Source organism: Phragmites australis, chromosome 1, assembly GCF_958298935.1.
Source record: "Phragmites australis chromosome 1, lpPhrAust1.1, whole genome shotgun sequence".
NCBI classification, from domain to species: domain Eukaryota; kingdom Viridiplantae; phylum Streptophyta; class Magnoliopsida; order Poales; family Poaceae; genus Phragmites; species Phragmites australis.
The window spans coordinates 41,079,554-41,098,462 of NC_084921.1; the positions used below are offsets into that span (position 1 = coordinate 41,079,554).

General features: G+C 49.3%; 1 protein-coding gene across 2 annotated transcripts; it reads right to left on the reverse strand.

The window, feature by feature from the left end:
* Positions 1 to 15,150: 15,150 nt before the first annotated feature.
* Positions 15,151 to 18,678, reverse strand: LOC133919423 (trihelix transcription factor ENAP1-like). 2 transcript variants are annotated; one of them, XM_062363810.1, is made up of 2 exons: positions 17,561 to 18,677; positions 15,151 to 15,446 (listed from the first exon to the last, which is right to left on the reverse strand). In XM_062363810.1, exon 1 carries the CDS (start codon positions 18,549 to 18,551, stop codon positions 17,589 to 17,591), a length of 963 nt encoding a protein of 320 aa, XP_062219794.1. In that variant the 5' UTR covers positions 18,552 to 18,677; the 3' UTR covers positions 15,151 to 15,446; positions 17,561 to 17,588. The 2 variants fall into 2 exon arrangements, with proteins under 2 accessions (XP_062219794.1, XP_062219802.1); XM_062363818.1 differs by lacking the exon at positions 15,151 to 15,446 and adding an exon at positions 16,105 to 17,393 and having other exon boundaries at positions 17,561 to 18,678.
* Positions 18,679 to 18,909: the final 231 nt, after the last annotated feature.

Consider the following 18,909-nt stretch of genomic DNA (forward strand, 5'->3'; position numbering starts at 1 on the left):
AGTCGGCGGCAGAAGCGTCGGATGAATCCTCTGAGTCATCCCCGGGGGCTGGCGGTGGCGGCACCTCTCGCCTGAAGCCAGCCGCCACCTCAGCGGCGGTGCTCCGGACCGCTGCCCGGGCGACCTCCCCCTTAGCCTCGACCACTCCCTCCCGTGCCGGCTCCAGTGGGAAGTTCGGGTCCCTGCTTCGGTAGCAGGCCAGGACGTGCTCGGCCACGGCACGTGCCAAGCCACGTCCCTCCCGGGCGGCAAGTTCCTGGACTGCCCAGGGCAGGGTCTCGAGGCGCTCGCAGACCTGCTGCAGCCCCAACACTTGTCGTGCGGGGCCGTCACCCTTCTTGTCGTCGACAAGCCGTCCAAGACCACCCTTCTCCACGGCCCGTCGCATCCGCCGGAGTATGTCCTCCAGCATATGCTCGAGGTTGACCCGCGAGACAAAGGCAGTCTCGATTTTCTCCTTGGCGGCCCGCAGCTGTGCCTCGAGTCCCTGGTCCCCGGCCGGACCGGGAGCACCGCCAGCCACGGTGGGGACGGCAGCCTGCTTCATCTTGGCCACCATCTCGGACAAGGCGCGTTCGCGCTCGGCCAGTTCCGCCTCGTGCTTCGCATTCTCCTCCGCCCTGGTAGCCGCGGCGGCCGTCGCAGCAGCAGCTTTGCCCTCTCGGCGACTCAGCTCGCCTTCTCGGCAACTTAACTCATTCTCCCGCCGGGCCAACACATCCTCCTGCTGGGCCACCGAATCCTCCCGGGCACCAAGATCCGACGCCGATAGCTCGTTATCCACTTCCCGGACGGAGACGTCCTCCTCCCAGCGCTTGATTTCTTCTCTGATCTTCTGGAGATCGTCTTCCCAGCGCTGGAGATCGGCGCGCGTCTTCTCGGTCGCATCCTCCCGGCGGGCCAGCTCGGCTTGCCGCTCCTCCGCGGCCTGCTCCCGGGCTGCGACAGCCACCTCCCTCTCCTGCGCCTGCCCCATCCTGGCAAGGGCCTCGGCAGCTTGCTGCCTCGACACCTCGGCCAAGCGGGCGGCGTCTTCCTGTTCCCGCGCGGCCTCTGCCCGCGCGGTCTTCAGAGTTTCTCGTTCCCGCTCGGCTTCTGCGCGGATGTCTTCTAGGAGTTTCTGCTCCCGCGCGGCTGCCGCCCGGGCCTCCTCCTGGGCGCCCGCCAGCTGCGCCTTCTCCAGTGCCAGGCGGGCGCACTCGGCTTCGAGCTCCCCCTCCTTGGCCTTCACCACTGCCCCCAGCTGCCCGACTACTACTTGGACGCCTTTCATGGCGGCCAGGAAGGGATCGGCAGGCCGGCCGGGCACTGGGGGGGCCCAGGCTTCTCCGCAGGATGCCTCCAGGGGGGCCAAGCTCTCCGCCGGGCTTTGCGCCGCCATCCGCCCCGGGCTCTGCCTGACCGGGGTAGGCTCCGCCGGGGCCCTTCTCTCAGCCGCCGCCTCCGCCTCTCTCCCAGGGGCCGCCACGTCAATTGGCATCTCCGCCGTTCCTATGCCGGCCTCCGCCGTTGCAGCGGGCAGGCTCGGCTCTGGCCCCGGCGCCTGCTCTCTCTCCGTCACAGCAGCGCCTGCAGCCGGCCTACGGGAGACAAGTGAAAGTTGTCAAAACTCAGTTCGGGCCGGAAATGCCCATGGAAAAGCAAGCAAGAAGACTCACCGATACCGCCATTTGGCCGCTGGGAGCCTGATGTCCGGGTCCGGCGCTGTCGGTCCTGACTCCTCCCGCCGCCTCTTCCGTTGGGGGCTCGGCTGAGCCGCTGCGCGGGGTACGGGCGCCGTCGTGCGGGCCACGGGTGCCGCCGCACGGGTCTCGGTCTCCGCCGTGCGGGTCGCGGGCGCCGATGCGGGCCCCATCCGCACCAGGCGCGGCTCCAGCACCGGAAATGCCGCCGCTGCCGTCGGCGACGGCGGAGAATCCGGCACTAGGATCAAGGCCCGGGGACGCTTTCCCCGATCTCCCGGCGCCAACTCCGCAACAACTTCAGCGGCGCCCTCCTCTCTGGTACGGCGGCTGCCGCTTGCGGCGACCCCTTCACCAGCCTGCGCCGAGCTACCAGCGACCTCATCGCCAAGTAGTTCCTCCAGCCCGGGGAGTTCGGAGGCCTCAGGACTCCGGCTTCTTGGCCGGTCCACGGGCCCCTGGGCATCGAACTCCGGCAGCCCCGCCATAATGGCCACCCGGCTGGGGTTGGCACAGAGCTCCATCTCCGACCACGGGAGTTCCGCCCGGCTTATATCCTCCGTTCCGGTGATCACCCTTGTCATCCCCCGCAGTTCCGCCGCCCCCAGATCCCAGCTCGCGCCAATTTGGGTCCTGGTGATGTCCTCCGGCCCGGTGTAGAACCAGCTCGGCCGGGCCCGTTCTCGCAGAGGCGCCAACCGACGACGCAGAAAATCCGCCACCACCATGACTGAGGTCAGCCCGCCCTCGCGCAGTTCCAGAATGCGCTCCAGCACCGGCTTCAGTCTCGCATCTTCTGGTGGCAGTGCCTCCCACGTTGACCGCTGAGGTTCCGCCGCCTTCTCTGGCAATTCGAGGCGCTCGTGGGGGTCGATGTCGACGAAGAACCAGTCCCGTCGCCATTCCTCCCATTTGCTGCGCATCACCTGTGGAATGTAATGGTCCCCCAGGCCTTCCCGGAGCCGAAGGTTGCAGCACCCCGCGACGTCCACCGTGGAGTGCCCCCTCTTCTTCCCCACCGGCCGAAGGACGAAGAATTGGCGAAGCAGCGTCGCCGACGGCATCACCCCCACGAACATTTCGCAGAGATGCGCGAAGACCGCCAACGCCACGACGGAATTGGGGCTTAGATGCACCAGTTGAATGCCGTACGTCTCCAGCACTTGCAGAAAGAAGGCGGAGAACGGCGGCACCAACCCCGCTGCCACGAAGGAGGTGAAGAGGACGGTCCGCCCAGGGACGGTCGTCGCCGGCATCAGAGTCGCCGGCCTCACCGCCACAGCACCCTCCTGACCCTCCGGCACCAGCAGCTTCCTTATCTTATCCGCCGCTTCCTCGTTCCTCAGACGAGACTCCGGCAAGATGCTGTCCGAAGTTTTGTCCCGTCGTCCTCCAACCCTCGTCATCTCGGCAAAATGGGGGATGTTTTTTGGTGGTGAAAAGAGAGAGAAGGGAGAATGCTCCGGTCGCCTGGGAGTTTCCTGAGGGCTTCGGAGCACGAAGAAGGCAAGTGCAAGAGAGCGTAAAAAGGGGAACGGACCGATCCGTTCCCCCTTTTATATCTCAAAATTCGAAAACTGCCGCCCGAACGGTTCGCTCGGCGAAGCGTCGCCTCGATCGGCGCAACTGTCAGGCGCATCTCCCGCCGATCGCGCGATGTCAGCGATTGCCAGACGTATTTTCCTCGATCTGCACGGCAACCACGCGTGCCGCCCGTATGGTTATCATACCCTTCGGAAGTTGTGTGGACACGCGTCCACTCATTTTCCCGTTGGAACATACTTGAGGTCTAGGTCCGCAAGGGCCACCCCTCGAAAGCTTGCCACATGGCGTCCGCGCCAGCCTTGGCCTCGGTCGCGACGAAGGGCCCATTCGCAGTCTCCGTCCCATCGGCTACCAATGGGCCCGGAGGCTACTGTCGGTATATTTAGAACCAGGGGTCCCTAAGTCCCGAGGCCAGGCCGGCCATCCACCACATATCACCACCCTGCAAGGTAGGTAGAAGCGAAGTCCCGGGAGAAGGTGCTCGGGGCCGCCGCTTCTGGTTCCCGAGCACCCTAGTTCCCCGATGATCCGCAGAGCCCAAATACCGAGAAGGAAGTGCTCGGGAGAGAGTGCTCGGGGCTGCACTTGGCAGCCCCCGAGGACTCGGTGCCCCGAAGGTCCCACCGAAGTGCTCGGGAGAGAGTGCTCGGGGCTGCACGTGGCAGCCCCCGAGGACTCGGTGCCCCGAAGGTCCCACGGAAGTGCTCGGGAGAGAGTGCTCGGGGCTGCACGTGGCAGCCCCCGAGGACTCGGTGCCCCGAAGGTCCCACCGAAGTGCTCGGGAGAGAGTGCTCGGGGCTGCACGTGGCAGCCCCCGAGGACTCGGTGCCCCGAAGGTCCCACCGAAGTGCTCGGGAGAGAGTGCTCGGGGCTGCACGTGGCAGCCCCCGAGGACTCGGTGCCCCGAAGGTCCCACCGAAGTGCTCGGGAGAGAGTGCTCGGGGCTGCACGTGGCAGCCCCCGAGGACTCGGTGCCCCGAAGGTCCCACCGACGTGCTCGGGAGAGAGTGCTCGGGGCTGCACGTGGCAGCCCCCGAGGACTCGGTGCCCGAAGGTCCCACCGACGTGCTCGGGAGAGAGTGCTCGGGGCTGCACGTGGCAGCCCCCGAGAACTCGGTTCCCCGAAGGTTCGCGCAAGATCATTCAACGACCCGAAGGGTCCCGTCGTCAGGGAGTCATCCAGTCAAAGGCCCAATGCCGCATTTAATAGGCACGCGCGGTCTGACATCCTGACATCCTGACATTCTCAGCTGCCCACGCCCCAGTGTCAGACCCTGCCATGCGCGGGCAGGGGGCCGTGGGTCCATTAAATGCACGGGTCCCGTCCCGTTTCATCCAGGTGCCTCGGGATAACGTTGCCAGAATCGAAGCGCTCCGCCTGCCACCCTGCCCTGGCAGAAGAACAAGACAGGGTGGGCGCACTGGGCACCTCTGAGGCTGCCCGGTGGGCCCCTTTTAGGGCGCCCCGAGGCTTCCGCAGCGGCTGGTGGTCGAATGCGCGCCGCCTTTCTCCACCGCCCCTGTCACTTCGCCAAGATGAAATGATTACGCCCTTCTCCGTGGCACCTTGGCATTCGCGTCCCCTCTTTCCCATTCAGGATATGTTGAGGTCGGCGCGCCTATAAAAGGAAAGGATGGAGAACACTAAAAGGAGAGAGCAAAAAAAGAGCCCCCGACCACAAGACGGCCAAGAGACCAGACAAACAACAATCTCCGGCGAACCAGGCCAAAGATAGATCGACAGACACTCGAACCAGCTCAAGTTAAGCTAGAACAGAAGAGCCTCAAGCTCTTTGTAAACAGTTCTCCCCTTAGAACCAGATATCTCCTTGAAGAATCCCCTTCAAGGATAAATATAGCGCTCATACAGGAGTAGGGTGTTACGCCTCCGTGCGGCCTGAACCTGTCTAAAACCCGGCGTACCCACTTTTCCTTGCATTAGGGTGATCGTCTCCCACCAGCCATCGCATTTATTTCCGTTCCCGATTTTTTCCCACATAAGCTTTTCCAGGATCATCCCCCCGGCCGAATCTCTAAAAAGGGGGTCTCTCGGGATTCCTGCGACAGGAGTTCACTCTCCGACAGTCATCTCCTGCTGTCATTCCAGGTTAGGGTTATAGTGTTTTGGGTTTGAGGTTCACCAGACTCGCAACTTTTAGAGGTTAGGATGCAGTGGCCTCGTCGCCGGCCATAGAATCAGAGGAGGACGATGGGCGACAATCAACAGACAAGACGATGAGGAAGGTGTGGCGATTCGGGTCCAACAATGACCTTATCGCTGGAGATGTGGAAGAGCAACAAAATAGAGAGAAAGTGGTGGATGAATGATGAGGGAGAGGAGCGGTGGCAAGAGGTGGTCGTCGGTGATGTGTGGAGACAAATAGGCTAAGTGGGGGAGGTGGGGAGTCGTTTTGCACGGGTGTAGGAGAGGCAAATCGTGATCCGACGATCCAGAAAATCGACCAAAGGAAAAGATGTTTTCACTCGAGTACTACTAGCTACGTACATATGGTCCTCAGTGGTAAACAATGTATCCTCGTAAGAAAGACAATAAGAACGCTCATAATGCTAGTCTCTTAGAAGATTTGGAATGAGAGAAATAGATGCACAGATCTATCTAAATAGGCATGTCGGGTCGGCGTGGCTAACCATGGCCTGGTTATGATATGGCTTGGGTTGTGCCGTGCTGGTCCACGTGCCGCACCCTCGGTCTATGGTTATGGCACGGCACGCACGGTGGAGGCAAGGCACACAGCCGGCCCGGTGACACACCGCTAGCCTAGCGGGCACGCTGGAGGCATGGTCGGCCTAGCAGCACTTTGAAAATAGAAAAAATTAAAAAAAAATAGCTAAAAGTTCAAACAAATAAAAAAAATATATAAAATAAATAACATGAACTTTATTGATTGGTTGCCTTGTTAAAAAACTTTCTACTAGAAGAAAAAATTAGTACAATTTTTGCTCCAAAAATTACATGTTTTTTTTAAAAACTCCAGAATTTTACTTGCAATATTTAATATGTTTCCTCAAGTGTCTCGTTCTATTTGTAGGCCTGACATAATTCATTATTGCATATATTACATTTAGCAAATCTTACATATTCTCTGTTAATTTATCTAAATATCTTTTCAAAATATTGTCACACTCATAATCATGCACGCGAGTTCTCGGTGTCTTGATCCATGAATGGAAATATAGAATTATTTTATTCAAGTGGGCAAGTGACTTTGGCTAGCAAATGGCTTTGCTGTTCACTGGGAGGGATTTTGGGATGGTGCCTTGGTGCATGACTCATGGTTATTTATAGGCTAAGATGAGAGATTGAAAGGTGGGTGGTGGTTCCGATCATTTTTAAAAATAATAAAAAGTCAGAAATAATAGAGACACATAATTAATTCTAAAAATAAGCTTTATTGATATATTGCCTCATTAAAAATCTTTATAGCAAAGAAAAAAGTAGTACAATCTAGCTTAGAAAATTAGAAAGTACACATTCTCGTCAACATCTAGATAAAAAAATTTGAACGAAGCTTCAAGCTCAGTGTTCTCTGCAGTGTGCTGCATTCGTGCTTCATATTGTTATCAGTCTTGATGAGTATTTTCACGATCTCACTTGATAGGCTTATTCTTATATCTTCGATTATCCTTTCAGTAAGATTGAAGGCAACCTCAGAAGAAACTATAGATACGAGAATTGTTAACAAATTTCGTGCTAACAGTAAAAGCACTAGATAATTCATCTTGTGCTCATACCATCATTGCAGTATGATGAAGTTTTCTTTTTTATGACTGATAACGTCGCTATCAATAAAGATAGTTAGCTCCTCTCTGGATGTTGAAATTCTAACATTCATAGATGATCGTGACGAAAATCCTTCTTACTTATTGTTGGTGCTAATAGAGGTCGTAGCAGGCGAACTCCACCATACTTTATTTCAAATTTACTATAAACTTTGAATAACTTAGAACGAACATTATAATAATTAGAATAATCGTAGCCAAAAGCATCACCTAAATTTGAGAGAACTTTACAGAAAGCTGCAATTTTAGCTTAGGATCTAACATAAAGGTAAAAACGTACAACAAAGGAATTTCTTTTTAATACTTTAAGAATTCAGATTTCATAGGAACTGCACAATCTCTTAGAAGATTGTCATTTTTATAGCTGTTTAAATAAGTAGCAATTTTAACAATATTATGCATTACTAAACAATATGTTGGATAATAAACTCCTGATAAGCTCACAGTTGAATAAAAAAAATCAAGAAACTCTAGTATCCTTTCGGTAACATACCAATACGTTTCCATAAGTAAAGTGTGACCCCCGTGCTGAAGATAATGTGTATAAATAAACACACTAAGTGTGCTCTTATATGGTACAATATTTTTTATATCAAGAAAGTAGAATTCAATCTTGACGGTATGTCCACAACAAACTTACGTGGACGCACACTCATTGTAATACAATATTGCTTATATGCTATAATTTATTGGTTAGAGGAGTTCACAAAAGATATTGCAGTACAAAAATAGTCTAGATACTGTGACAACCTCTTCAAACCGGATTTTACTATAAGATTGATAGTATGACAAGCACAACATTGATGTAACAAGAAAGATTCAACATATGTACTAAACAATAGAATAAAAATATCCATTACTCATGACCACCGATGTCCATGGTTAATGTCAAATGACACTAACAAAAGTTCAAATATTCAAAGTTAAAAATAATCAAATAACAAATAAAGAATGGAAGAAACAAGAAAGATTCAAAAAATCATCAAGATTTTTTCAATACAACATGATGAGGGTGTTGGAATGTCTCAGATTTTTTGCAATAATTCAAACTAATTTTGCTAAATTATCATAAATTCTTAGAAACTATAAGATAAGAATGATGAGAGGAAACAAGAGCAAATATTGTTGCTTGTGTGGAATATAAGGACATGATGGTTCTCTATTTATAGTTAAAAAATGATAATTTTTGTATTTTTTTAATCAAACAGTCACAAAACGACTACAAATTTAAAATAAATAGGTTAACAAGTTAAACGGATCAGTTAATGCCCATTCAACCCATAAACCCGGCCATGCCTGGATGGGCCCAAGTGTGTCAGGCTATGCCTGTGTCATTTGTGATGTGCTCATGCTAACCCGACTTAATCATGCCGACACGTCGTGCCGAGTGCTCGGCTCGTGACATCGTGTTATGATATGTCTAGATCGTGTTTATAATATTGAGCTCAGATCGGTCTAGTGAACACAACCCATTTGGATAGACGCACCTTCCATGTGCTAACAAATCGGCTGCCGGTGTTTTGAGCATCCTCGATGAGGCTATTTGCTTTGGATTTTTACCGAGGTGCATCATTATAAATACTTTATGTCAAGAGAATAATCTCTGTTGTCTTTTTTCTTGCTCTCTGGGTGCAGAGTTTGCTGGTTCTACGTGAACCCCATCTAATTTTCTTGTACTTTTGTCTATCAGGTTTTTTCTCTTTTTAAAACATATTGACAACTCTCCTATCGGTTAAGTTTCAAAAACTAGCTGCGTACGTAGAAATTTACATGTTCTTTCAAGTTCACCGCCACCAGCACTATACTACTCGTAGCTGTGTGGAAATTTTCGCGGACCGTACTTCATACGGTCCCCGACAGACGGAACTATACGGTCATAAAATCTCACGGTTCCCTCACCTCTACACAGGCGCTCCGTACGCACGCGCGTGCGCGAGTAAATTCCTCGACCGGTCTGTGCTCGCCGGTGGTGGGGCACTGGGGCTCGCTCCTCTGCCGCACGTGAGAGCCGGATTGGGAAACGGGGCGGGCAATAATTAGCCGGGCGTAACCGTGGGGCTTCCCCCGTTGCACTTTGAATGCCATGATGGCGCGGCGCGAGCGTGTGTGCGGCCACCAACCTGTGGACTCGACAAGCTGAGCTGCGGTGTGGATTTGGACGTGTCCCCCGCTCCGTTACGGTTCCGCTTTTCCAGCAGCGAATCAGATCGCGTTTTGTGTTCGTGATCTGTGCGTGGGCTTAGCGGCTGGAGAATCGTACGATGTGGGCTGTAGAACGATGGGCTCTGTTTTGTCAATATGTTGCATGTGGGCCTCCATATGCGGGCTGAGAGTTCGGCCTTTATTCAGCAAGGGCTCAGTCAGTGTGCTCGCATCTTGTACTGTTCCTTTGAAATTTTCGGTCCAGAGGAGGCTATAATTTGGCAGCCTTGTAGCACTAGAGTTCTATTGCTGCACTGTACAACTTGTTCACAATAAAGTTTTGGATATCATTGGGAACAGAAAATCAAGGAGGACTACACTATTGGTCTCACAGGGAAAAAAAAGTAAGAGGACTACAAGACCGATAGGTTGTTATGACATCGAAAGGGACACGTTTACTCGATAAATAGCAAACCGGACTCGAACAAGCAACTCAGGATTCAGGAGCCGGAACAACCGACCTCTGCCGAACGGTTCTCACAGTCACATATAGTACTATGGTACTCGAGCGTGCATGCAGTATGCAGCCCTTTCATTTGGCATTATTTTGGACGGCGTATCTGGTGGCAAACTCATGGCGCGTATACGCACTAGCGTTCGCTTTCAGCTGACCTGCTCGGTGGCCGGCCGTGCCAGACAGCACGCATTCTTTGATAAACTCCCGTCCCTGACCATCGGTTCAATCTCGGCTGCTGGGCGACCCTGATGGTCGTACTCTAAGCACTCCGACCCGTCGTCGTTCGCTGGTCACGGCCGTTCATCTGTCCGCCTTGGCAAATCTTGCGGCTGAAAACTGATACGCGTGGCATAAAGAAACCACTAAGCCGGACGGGATGGTCAGAAGTGGCTAGCGAGCCAAAGTCGGATTCGGGGAGATGTGGCTGGCGCTAACTCTTGACGTCCCTCTTTATATATAAACCCGAGACGCGCGCAAATCCGCTGCATCGATCGCGTCTAAGAAAATCCGGTCGCGTAGCTCGTTCGTTGTTGCAGCGTATCTGCTGTTGCCGGCGACCGGAGAACGGAACACCCAAGCGCCCGGCGAGCGACACCATGAGGCCCCAAGCTCTCGTGCTCGCCTACTTCCTGGCCGCCGCGCTGCTGTGCCAGGTCGACGCCGCGGCCGCATCGCTCGTATCGGTCTCCGGCAAGTTCTCCACCGATGGTTAGTGCGTGATGCTTGCGCACGCAAGTGCGGTCGAGTGCTTGGCAGCTAATCGGTTAATTAATCGATTCCTACTTAGGCTGCATGCACTTATCTGGCCTGTGATTTTGCAGGAGTTGCCGTGGACCAAGGGATAGATCACTTCCTCGTGCTCGCGGCGGTCTTCGTCATGTGCCTCTTCCGTTGATCGTCCGGCCGGCCTGCAGGAATCGACTTTTTCCCTGATGAATTTCATTACTCGTGTATTGTTCTCTGAAGAGAGTTCGCCCAAGTTGTACAAATGCTAATAATGAAAGTGTCTTGTCACAAGGGGATTGCGAAATACGTGATCGTCCCTCAATGAAAGATTTGTAATCACCCATGCCTTTTCTACATCTCTGTTAACATCCTTGCAACTTTTAGCTGCATTTGTACAAGCGTATAATGGGCCCGTGGATCCACCCATCTAGATGTCTGGTCGTTCTCTGATGATAGTGAGATGAGGTCATTAGAAAACTAGGACAAAGATGATACCAAACCTTTAAACCTGCTACGATATTGTAACTATATGTTTGTAGGCATCTTTGATTCTCTTTTTAGCCGTTGTTTCCTGCCAATTTTGCTCAGCAATTGTTCTGTCAATAAAAACATCTATTCTTTTTTAATAGATGGCAGCGCTCTTGCCATTATTTCGAAAAAAAATATGGGTAGGCCTGTAAGAACCGATCGAGATCGCTCAGCCCAACTAAGGCCTGCATAGGGTATGGGCCAAACAACGATCGGAATTTGGAAGGGAGGACCCGCATGGAGTCATGTAGAAAGGCAAGCTTGTGAGCCAAATGCCAAGGTTAACGGGAACGAAGAGGGAGTTGCCAATTTTCAACTGCCATGAGTCATTGGATGCACAACCCTTTTTCAGTCTCTAGTCAAACCAACGATTTCTTCATCCTCCCGTGCTCCCCCTCCACCTCTAACCTATATTCTTCTTGCCCGTCACTCTCGCCACGCTAATCACTCCGTTTTAAAGATCTTTTACCTCGGCACAAGCCCACTGACTATCTATCACCTGACCCACGGTGTCCCCACCGCTCCGCGTTCTCATCCACCTCCACCGCTAGGCTGGTCTACTGCACACCGACTGGTCTACTGCACACCGACATCCCTCTAAGGCTACAGGGCACAAATCCTCGCCGAAAAGCTAGCCAATAGAAGCCGCAAACCCTCACCTCTCATTGCCAGCAGAGTTTGAATGTCGCGTGAAATCTCGCATGATTTCAAACATCTGAAGATTAGAAAGCGTGGAAGGAAAAACCTCCAAGGTGGTAACTGGTATGGCCGAGGCGTCGAATCAAGTGGTAAAAGTGAAATAAATATAAGCCTCACCTTGCCGTGGCAAGTTTTGTTAGGGCTTATTTTGATAGGTTGTGGCTTCGAAGTTTTTGCTAAGTTGGGAAAACGGTTATGTCTGTTAAATTTTTGTCGTTGATTTTTATAATAAATTTTTAGCTTTTCAGCACACTTAAAAATCAGAAAAGCTAGTCAGAATCTGTTTCTCAGCTTTTAATTTATTTTAACTATAATCATTTCCTTAGTCAACCAAAAACCACTAAAAATCAAGACTAGAAGCCAGCTGTTTAGATAACTTCTGACTTAAAAAAAACTGAAAAAAACCCTATCCAGACGGGATTAGCCAGTCAAAGAAAGGTGGAAAAAAAATGCGACGAATCGGAAAGGAAATATCACCCGGGAGTAAGTCCAATTCTATGCACTGCGCGCACGCTCAATTTTACCCGGCCGATCCTGTTGCGCGCGACTCGGAAAAGAATTATCGTCTGTCTCCGTTCGTGGCGGACTGCGAGTTGCGCCGGCCGCAGGCCAGAGATCAATATCCTTCCGCGGTCTACAAGTATATATCGATCGGCTGCATGCTGCGATCGTTTGCCTTACAAGTCTTCGTGTAGCCTCGATGGATATAGCGTCGTCTTGTAGCTGCCGCCTGCAGCAGGTATGTGCTACTAGCTAGTGTACGTACTTGTTCGTTTGGTACCAGATGTCCTGATCATGAAAGGCTGCATTGCTGCGAATGCGATCATCCTCTCGATCGTACGTCTTGAATGTTTGGGGCACCTTTGTGTCCTTTTTTTACTCGATCGAAGAGAATTTGAGTTGTTCGTGAAGGGAAAGAAATAATATCGATCGTAGGTGGTTCTCTCGAATCTCTATCGTGTCTAGTGGTTTTGTAAAGTACCATGCATTGATAGAAGTTTAAATTTGCAAAATAAAATAAAGATTTTTTATATAATACTTTATCTAGAGTATTCTATATCTAGAGCATTCTATAAAAATATTCTATATCTAAAACATTTATAAAAGTATTCTATATCTAGAAAAAAATGAATAGAATGGATAATAAGGAAGTTGCAAAAAGGGAACTAATTAAAAGGTTTTATTTTTCTTAACTAGCTAGTTGATGTAACCTATGAAAAGACAAGCAGTTATATGTCTGGATAAACCTCTATGGCTCTATGGCGTGCTACTAATGGTTCGTGTCTTTCGGCGTAATTCTGTGTGAGCAGCTTTGGGGAAGAGCGAAGCTGATACTAGTGGTATGTTTTGTACGGACATAGATTCAATTTTTTTTTAAGTCGACCATATCTAGTTTTAAGAAATTCAGATTTAAAAATGTGAATGAAGTGTGGGTATTTAGTTGAATCATCTAGTTTTATTTTAAATGAAAAATAAATATTTAAATTACTTTATTTATTATATAAATTCTAAATTTAATATAGATCTTAGAGCTCAAGCTATACTAAATCAGACCTAGCATGGCAAGATCAGAGAGAGAAAGGTGGACGCTGACGGTAGCCAACAACGGCCGCCGCGGTGTTTCTTGCGAGTTTCTCCTAGCGCCCGGCGAGCTCTTCCCTTGCACCGGAAACAACATCATCAGCCCCTATGATTGCTACGATCGTTTGCCTTGCGCCGGAAACATCATCTTCCTCGTCGCCTTGACTGGCATGCATGCGGCTGGCGGCTGGCCTGGTCGATTCACCGTGTATGCATGAGCTCACGACCTCACATCTTCACGGGCTGGGTTCGTTTAGGTGGTGGCAGGGGTTCCTGATCGTGCTAGTGTTGTGCTTGGCATGGGCATCGCCGTTCGAGTTGGTCCTACTACTACTACAAAAACTATTTTTCGAGACATCTATTGTTCGTTTCTACATGCAGTTTATAGGACAAATAGTCTGAATACTCGGCTCGGGCCCCGTAAGGTTGTGAACTGCCTGTGAAAACTAGTTTTCACAGATGGTTCGAAATAGCTCTATTTCCTGTGAAAATTTACTTATCTACAGGCGGTTGCAAAAGAAACCGCCTATAAAAACCTATTGTCACATACGATTCACTTAAAAATCGCCTGTGATAATCGATTTACACAGACGGTTACTAAAGAGAACCGTCTATGAAAATAGGTTTCCACAGGCGGCTTCTTTTGTGCCTGTGAAAATCGTCTATTTTCACAGGCTTTTGATCGCAGGCGGATTGACTAAACGCCTGTGCAATGTGTTATTATCCATCTCTAAAAATAATTTTTATAGTAGTGTGGACAAGACCATCACCACGCCACTTCTCGTCGTGGACCTGATTGTTGACGTCTTCTTCGCCATTGACATCGTCGTCTCCTTCATCGCGTACTTCGACAGGTCCACCAACCTCTTAGTCGACGACCGTCGAAAGATCACCACGAGGTAATTAACTATTGATCGATCATGGCTTTAGTTCCAGGCCGAAAAAGAGCAGCCGAAACAAGATTGCGCCAGTGCCGTTCCAAGCGGAGAGATATGAAATTGCGTGATGAATGCATCAATTTGTGTTGTTTTCGTCGTGTGTCTGTGTTAAGATGCATCTCCACCAAGACTCCTTCGGTACTAGTAGGGCTCATATCCCTTTGTTGTCTGTTGGCTGTTTTGTGTCCGTGTTTTTCTCTCCACCATCAGGCTGTCACAACGTTGCTGTAGTGAGGCTGTTGCCTGTCAGTAGTTTCTCCTTCGCGTCAAGATGTAGCACCGTCTGTTATGCAATTTCTACTATGTCTATTATGCAACCGCAGCTAAGACAAAGCTAGACAACCGCAGCTGCGGGTTCTTGTTTTGGTGTTTAGGATGGCCTTCTAGGTCCATCCCACCTTCATTTTGAAACGTGATGTTGCACCGCCCTGTTTACATGTTGCAGTAAAACGGTAACTTGCTTTGCTAGAATGTGCGGGGTTTGAACTCCCCGGGAAAACACAGCCATCAGAAACCTTATCCATTCATATGGCACAACAGTTGTCTGTTTGCAAGAAACTAAGACAAAGGTTTGGACATCTTCTTTGCTTCTGCAGACTCTGGGACCAGACTTCACTGATCAGTACGTCGAGCTCCCTTCTACTGGTGCTAGGGGCGGCATGCTTATTGCTTGCAACAGGAATTTTTTCTTGTTGTCTGATCCTCCCCTCACTCAACACTCGGTTTCAGCGACGATCACTATGTTAGCTAACGGGATTGCTTAGTCGTTGACTTCAGTTTACGGCCTGCAAGGAGATGCTAAGAAAATCATTTTCATAAATGAACTCTGGCTCCTGAAATGGCTCCTTGTGGGTGATTTCAATCTCATATCCAGTTTGACCCAATCAACATGACCGGAGGGAGTACGATTTGTTTGGACATTTTTTATATCTGACTAACTGAGCACGATGCAAACAAAGCAGCTTAGGCCACCGACAATCTCAGGTCCAAAAAGGCGAGCACGAGCTATGCGAGATGATATATCGAAATCACACGTCAGTAAGCCACTAGCCATATACAACAACCAAATGAGCAGTACTATTTTGCTTAGCATTGCTGAGAAAAAAATTGAAAAGAGAATTATACAGCAGTCTGCGCTGGGTGTTGGCAGACTATATGAAACTTAAATCATTAGCTACATATCTCTTGTGATTTGGGTGCTCACAATCCTAATATCAGCAGTTACAGAGTTAAATCACCTGCCTACCGTGTGGATCCATCTATTGGCATGACACCCCAATTTTGTTCCTGAAACACCAAAGCTGAATAAGTAATCTTTCATGTTCAAGCTTCTAACTTCTTAAATCTTGCAAGATAACAAAATTAAAGTGGGTGCACATTCCAGAGAAAAAAACTTGGATACAACAAACCGCATGTCCAAACAATATGAGATCCTAACTAAAAGAACATGAACATGGACTTCGCTAACAATATTTCGTAACATACTGCAAACCGAAGGCCAAAAGTTTTGTTATTGTTTTTCTGTGAAACTGCGATTTCAGCTTCCACTGTCACAGGCAATTGCATGGACCATTGGGTGAAATCCCAGAAGTACTACATTACGTCTCCCACCGTAGATAAAAGCATTAATAGAACGTGCCAAACTTGACTAGCTGCATGTACAAATTCTAGACTCAAGGTGGGAAACTTCTTTAGAATAGATATTTCGATCATTCTTTGCAGTCATGGGAAACTAAGATACAACTATCATATCAAGTCACGAGTGTTTGAGAATTTGAACTCTAAAGCTTGACACAAAATGAATACAGGAGCCAGAACATAGCAAGGGGAAATGGTAGGTTTTACAGCATCATGTGAAAAAAACAAGAGGTCGAGAGATGCCCATAAGGATGCATTCAAGAGGATGTCTCCACCATGCCCTCGCAAAGCAACAAACTCTAAACAATACTGGAAAATTATATCCTGTTTCCAACTGAACCAAACAGGCAAACAGTAAGAAGGATTTGTGAACACTTCCATTTACTAACAAAATCAATGATGGCTTTGTAATACATGATAAACTAACATAATTAATACCATTTATAGGAACAGAAGACTAATAAGTTTATATCTTAAGTAGCAATACAATGTACATACAGGAAGGAAAAAACATAAAAAAAAAAAACTTTCTGTCAGTATAATCACTAGACAAATATAGGATACCTAAAATTGCCAATATACATAGTACCACTCAGAAACATCTCTATCTCTCTGCTTAAGTGTAAACAGGTACCTTCAATCTATTCCATTTCAGTACAACAACTTATGACTACCGTTGAACCAGCACTCATACCTCTTTCATTACATATACTTGAAGCATTATTTATTATCACTAAGAATAAGTTGACTTCTTAAAATGGACACCAATAGAAAATATGCTGCCTTGAATATGCCATGCCAACGAAACAGGCACATATGATAGCTCGGGTACTACTGTTTTGCTATGTCACATATGATGGCATTTCAACTTGCAATCTTTTGAGGAGGTGAGTAAATTATATGAATGGCGAATTTGATTTGTCCAAAGAATGCACATATTCGGGTAGACTTGAGAACCTTCCGGTTCAAGTTTAACAAGCTGATACAGGACCAACAGATGTTCTAGCACATAACTCAGTAGTGTGCAAGATATCACGGTCTAGTAATGCATACATTGTTGCATCTATCATGATGAAAAGCACCAATAAAAGTTGAGTATGACCAATAAATTCCAATATTCCCAACAATATCTCTCAAGCCAGAATTTAAATACTCCGACGATAGCAAGATTGATCTAACTAGCATATATTGCCATTAACTGATACCAGATTTCATTCTCATAAAACACTAAACACAGATTTACAGGAGTAACTGATTCTTTTGCATCTCAGTCTCAAATATTTGAAGATTACGGGTTGAGTAGTTTCTCTCAGCACAAATCTAACATCAACCATGTGATTTGTTCTGATGCCAACCTACAATCTTCCTTCCAAGAGAATCTAAATGCAAATTACTATTTTAAACAATTACAAGTCCCAACATGACTGTAAATGCAAGACCCTACGGAAATTATCAAGGGCACTGTATCATGACTTCGAATGCTAACAGGGAAGTTGGAGTTATTACCATAAGACACTACTGAGCACCATTGGCAACCACACACCTAGTTTCTTGAGTGATGTATATGGTTTTCCACATGAGGCTGAAGACATGACTCTGTCATCATAGTCATTCCAGACCAAAAAAAAGAGTCTTTCTTCCTTAGTTCAATTTCGGTTATGCAAAATATAATGAAATCCAAATATATGCTACAATGAAACATGATTTGGCACTTTGCTCATTACAATATTGCACATAACGTAAGCTTAGATGAGTAAACCAACCTCATTTGGTGAACTTCTAGGCCATATGCTAAGGAGAAGCATCCATGGCACCATTGTTCTGCTCTTCACCACCACCATCCTCTAATCTCTTGTTATCATCGCCACCATCACCATCCTCTCCCGCATCACCCTCATCCACATCCTCGTACCCAAGACAAGCAGTTCCCGTTTTCACCTTCTCCAGAATCTCCCTCCACTTTCCATCAAGGTCCCTTTGGAAATCCCTCCTCATTTGTTCCACCTCCGCCATGTGCTGCCTCTTCCTACTCTCCATCCTCTCAAAAACCTCCCCAAGCTTCTGTATCGACTTCGTCAGCACCGCAAATCTAATGGAATGTCCTGCAACAGCCCCAATTTTCTGTGGTTCACCCAATTCAACGTCCGATCCTGAATTCCCGGGCCCTGCGTCCCCACCGCCGCCCAGCATATACTCCGGGGCCCTCGTCCCCCACGTTAAACGCGGCGAGGGATGCGTGTCCCGGCGGCGCGTAACGACGGGCGGCTGCAACGGAGGCGGCGGCGGCGGGCAAATGAGAGACATCATCTTGTCGTAGTAGACCCATTTGGAGGTGGAGGGGTGGGAGCGGCGCGCGGCGAGGCGGGCCCTCTCCTTCTCCCTCCTGAACTTCTTCCTGAGAGTGTCGATGCGGTTGCGGCACTGCGACTCGGAGTAGTACCCCGCGGGGCGGTTCGCGGCGGAGGCGGCGAGGCGGGCGACCTCGAGCCAGTCGTCGGCGCGGATGCCACGGCGGCCGGCGCGGACGAAGCGGTCGCCCCAGGCGTCGAGGAGCGCGAAGGTGGAGCCTTCCGTCCAATCGGGGAGGCGTGGCGGAGGGACCTCATAGGGCGCGAGGCGCGGTGCGAACTCGAAGCCGAGCGCGTAGCGGTGGATGCGGTGGCGCTTGGCGCGCGGGGAGGAGGGCGAGGGGGAGGCGCCTGAGGAGGAGGAGGGCGACGGCGACGGCGATGGCGAGGGGGCGTCGTCGCCCATGGGCGGGGCTAGGGTTTCGGGTTGTAGTTGGTGAAGTAGTTCGGCGAGGTTTCTTGGCCGGGACCGGCAGGAATCCGGCGAGGTGGGTTATTGGATGAACACGGGTTGTGGGCTTCACGGACCCCTCCTTCCTCCAAAAATCCATGTGTACTAACGGGCCGTCTATACCGGTCGAAACTGGTAAGCGCGACCAGCACCGATGCCTTTGTTCAAGAATTTTTTTAATTTTGTGTAAAAAAGATTTTTTATATTTTGAAAATAAAAAATTGCAAAATAGACGTTTATTTGAAAAATTATAAAACTACATTACTGTCGTCCGTTGAAAAAGGCTATAAGCACCTATCGCCTTTCCAACAGG

Coding starts and splice junctions, on each gene's coding strand:
- LOC133919423 (XM_062363810.1), bottom strand. CDS start 18,551: ATGGGCGACGACGCCCCCTCGCCATCGCCGTCGCCGTCGCCCTCCTCC.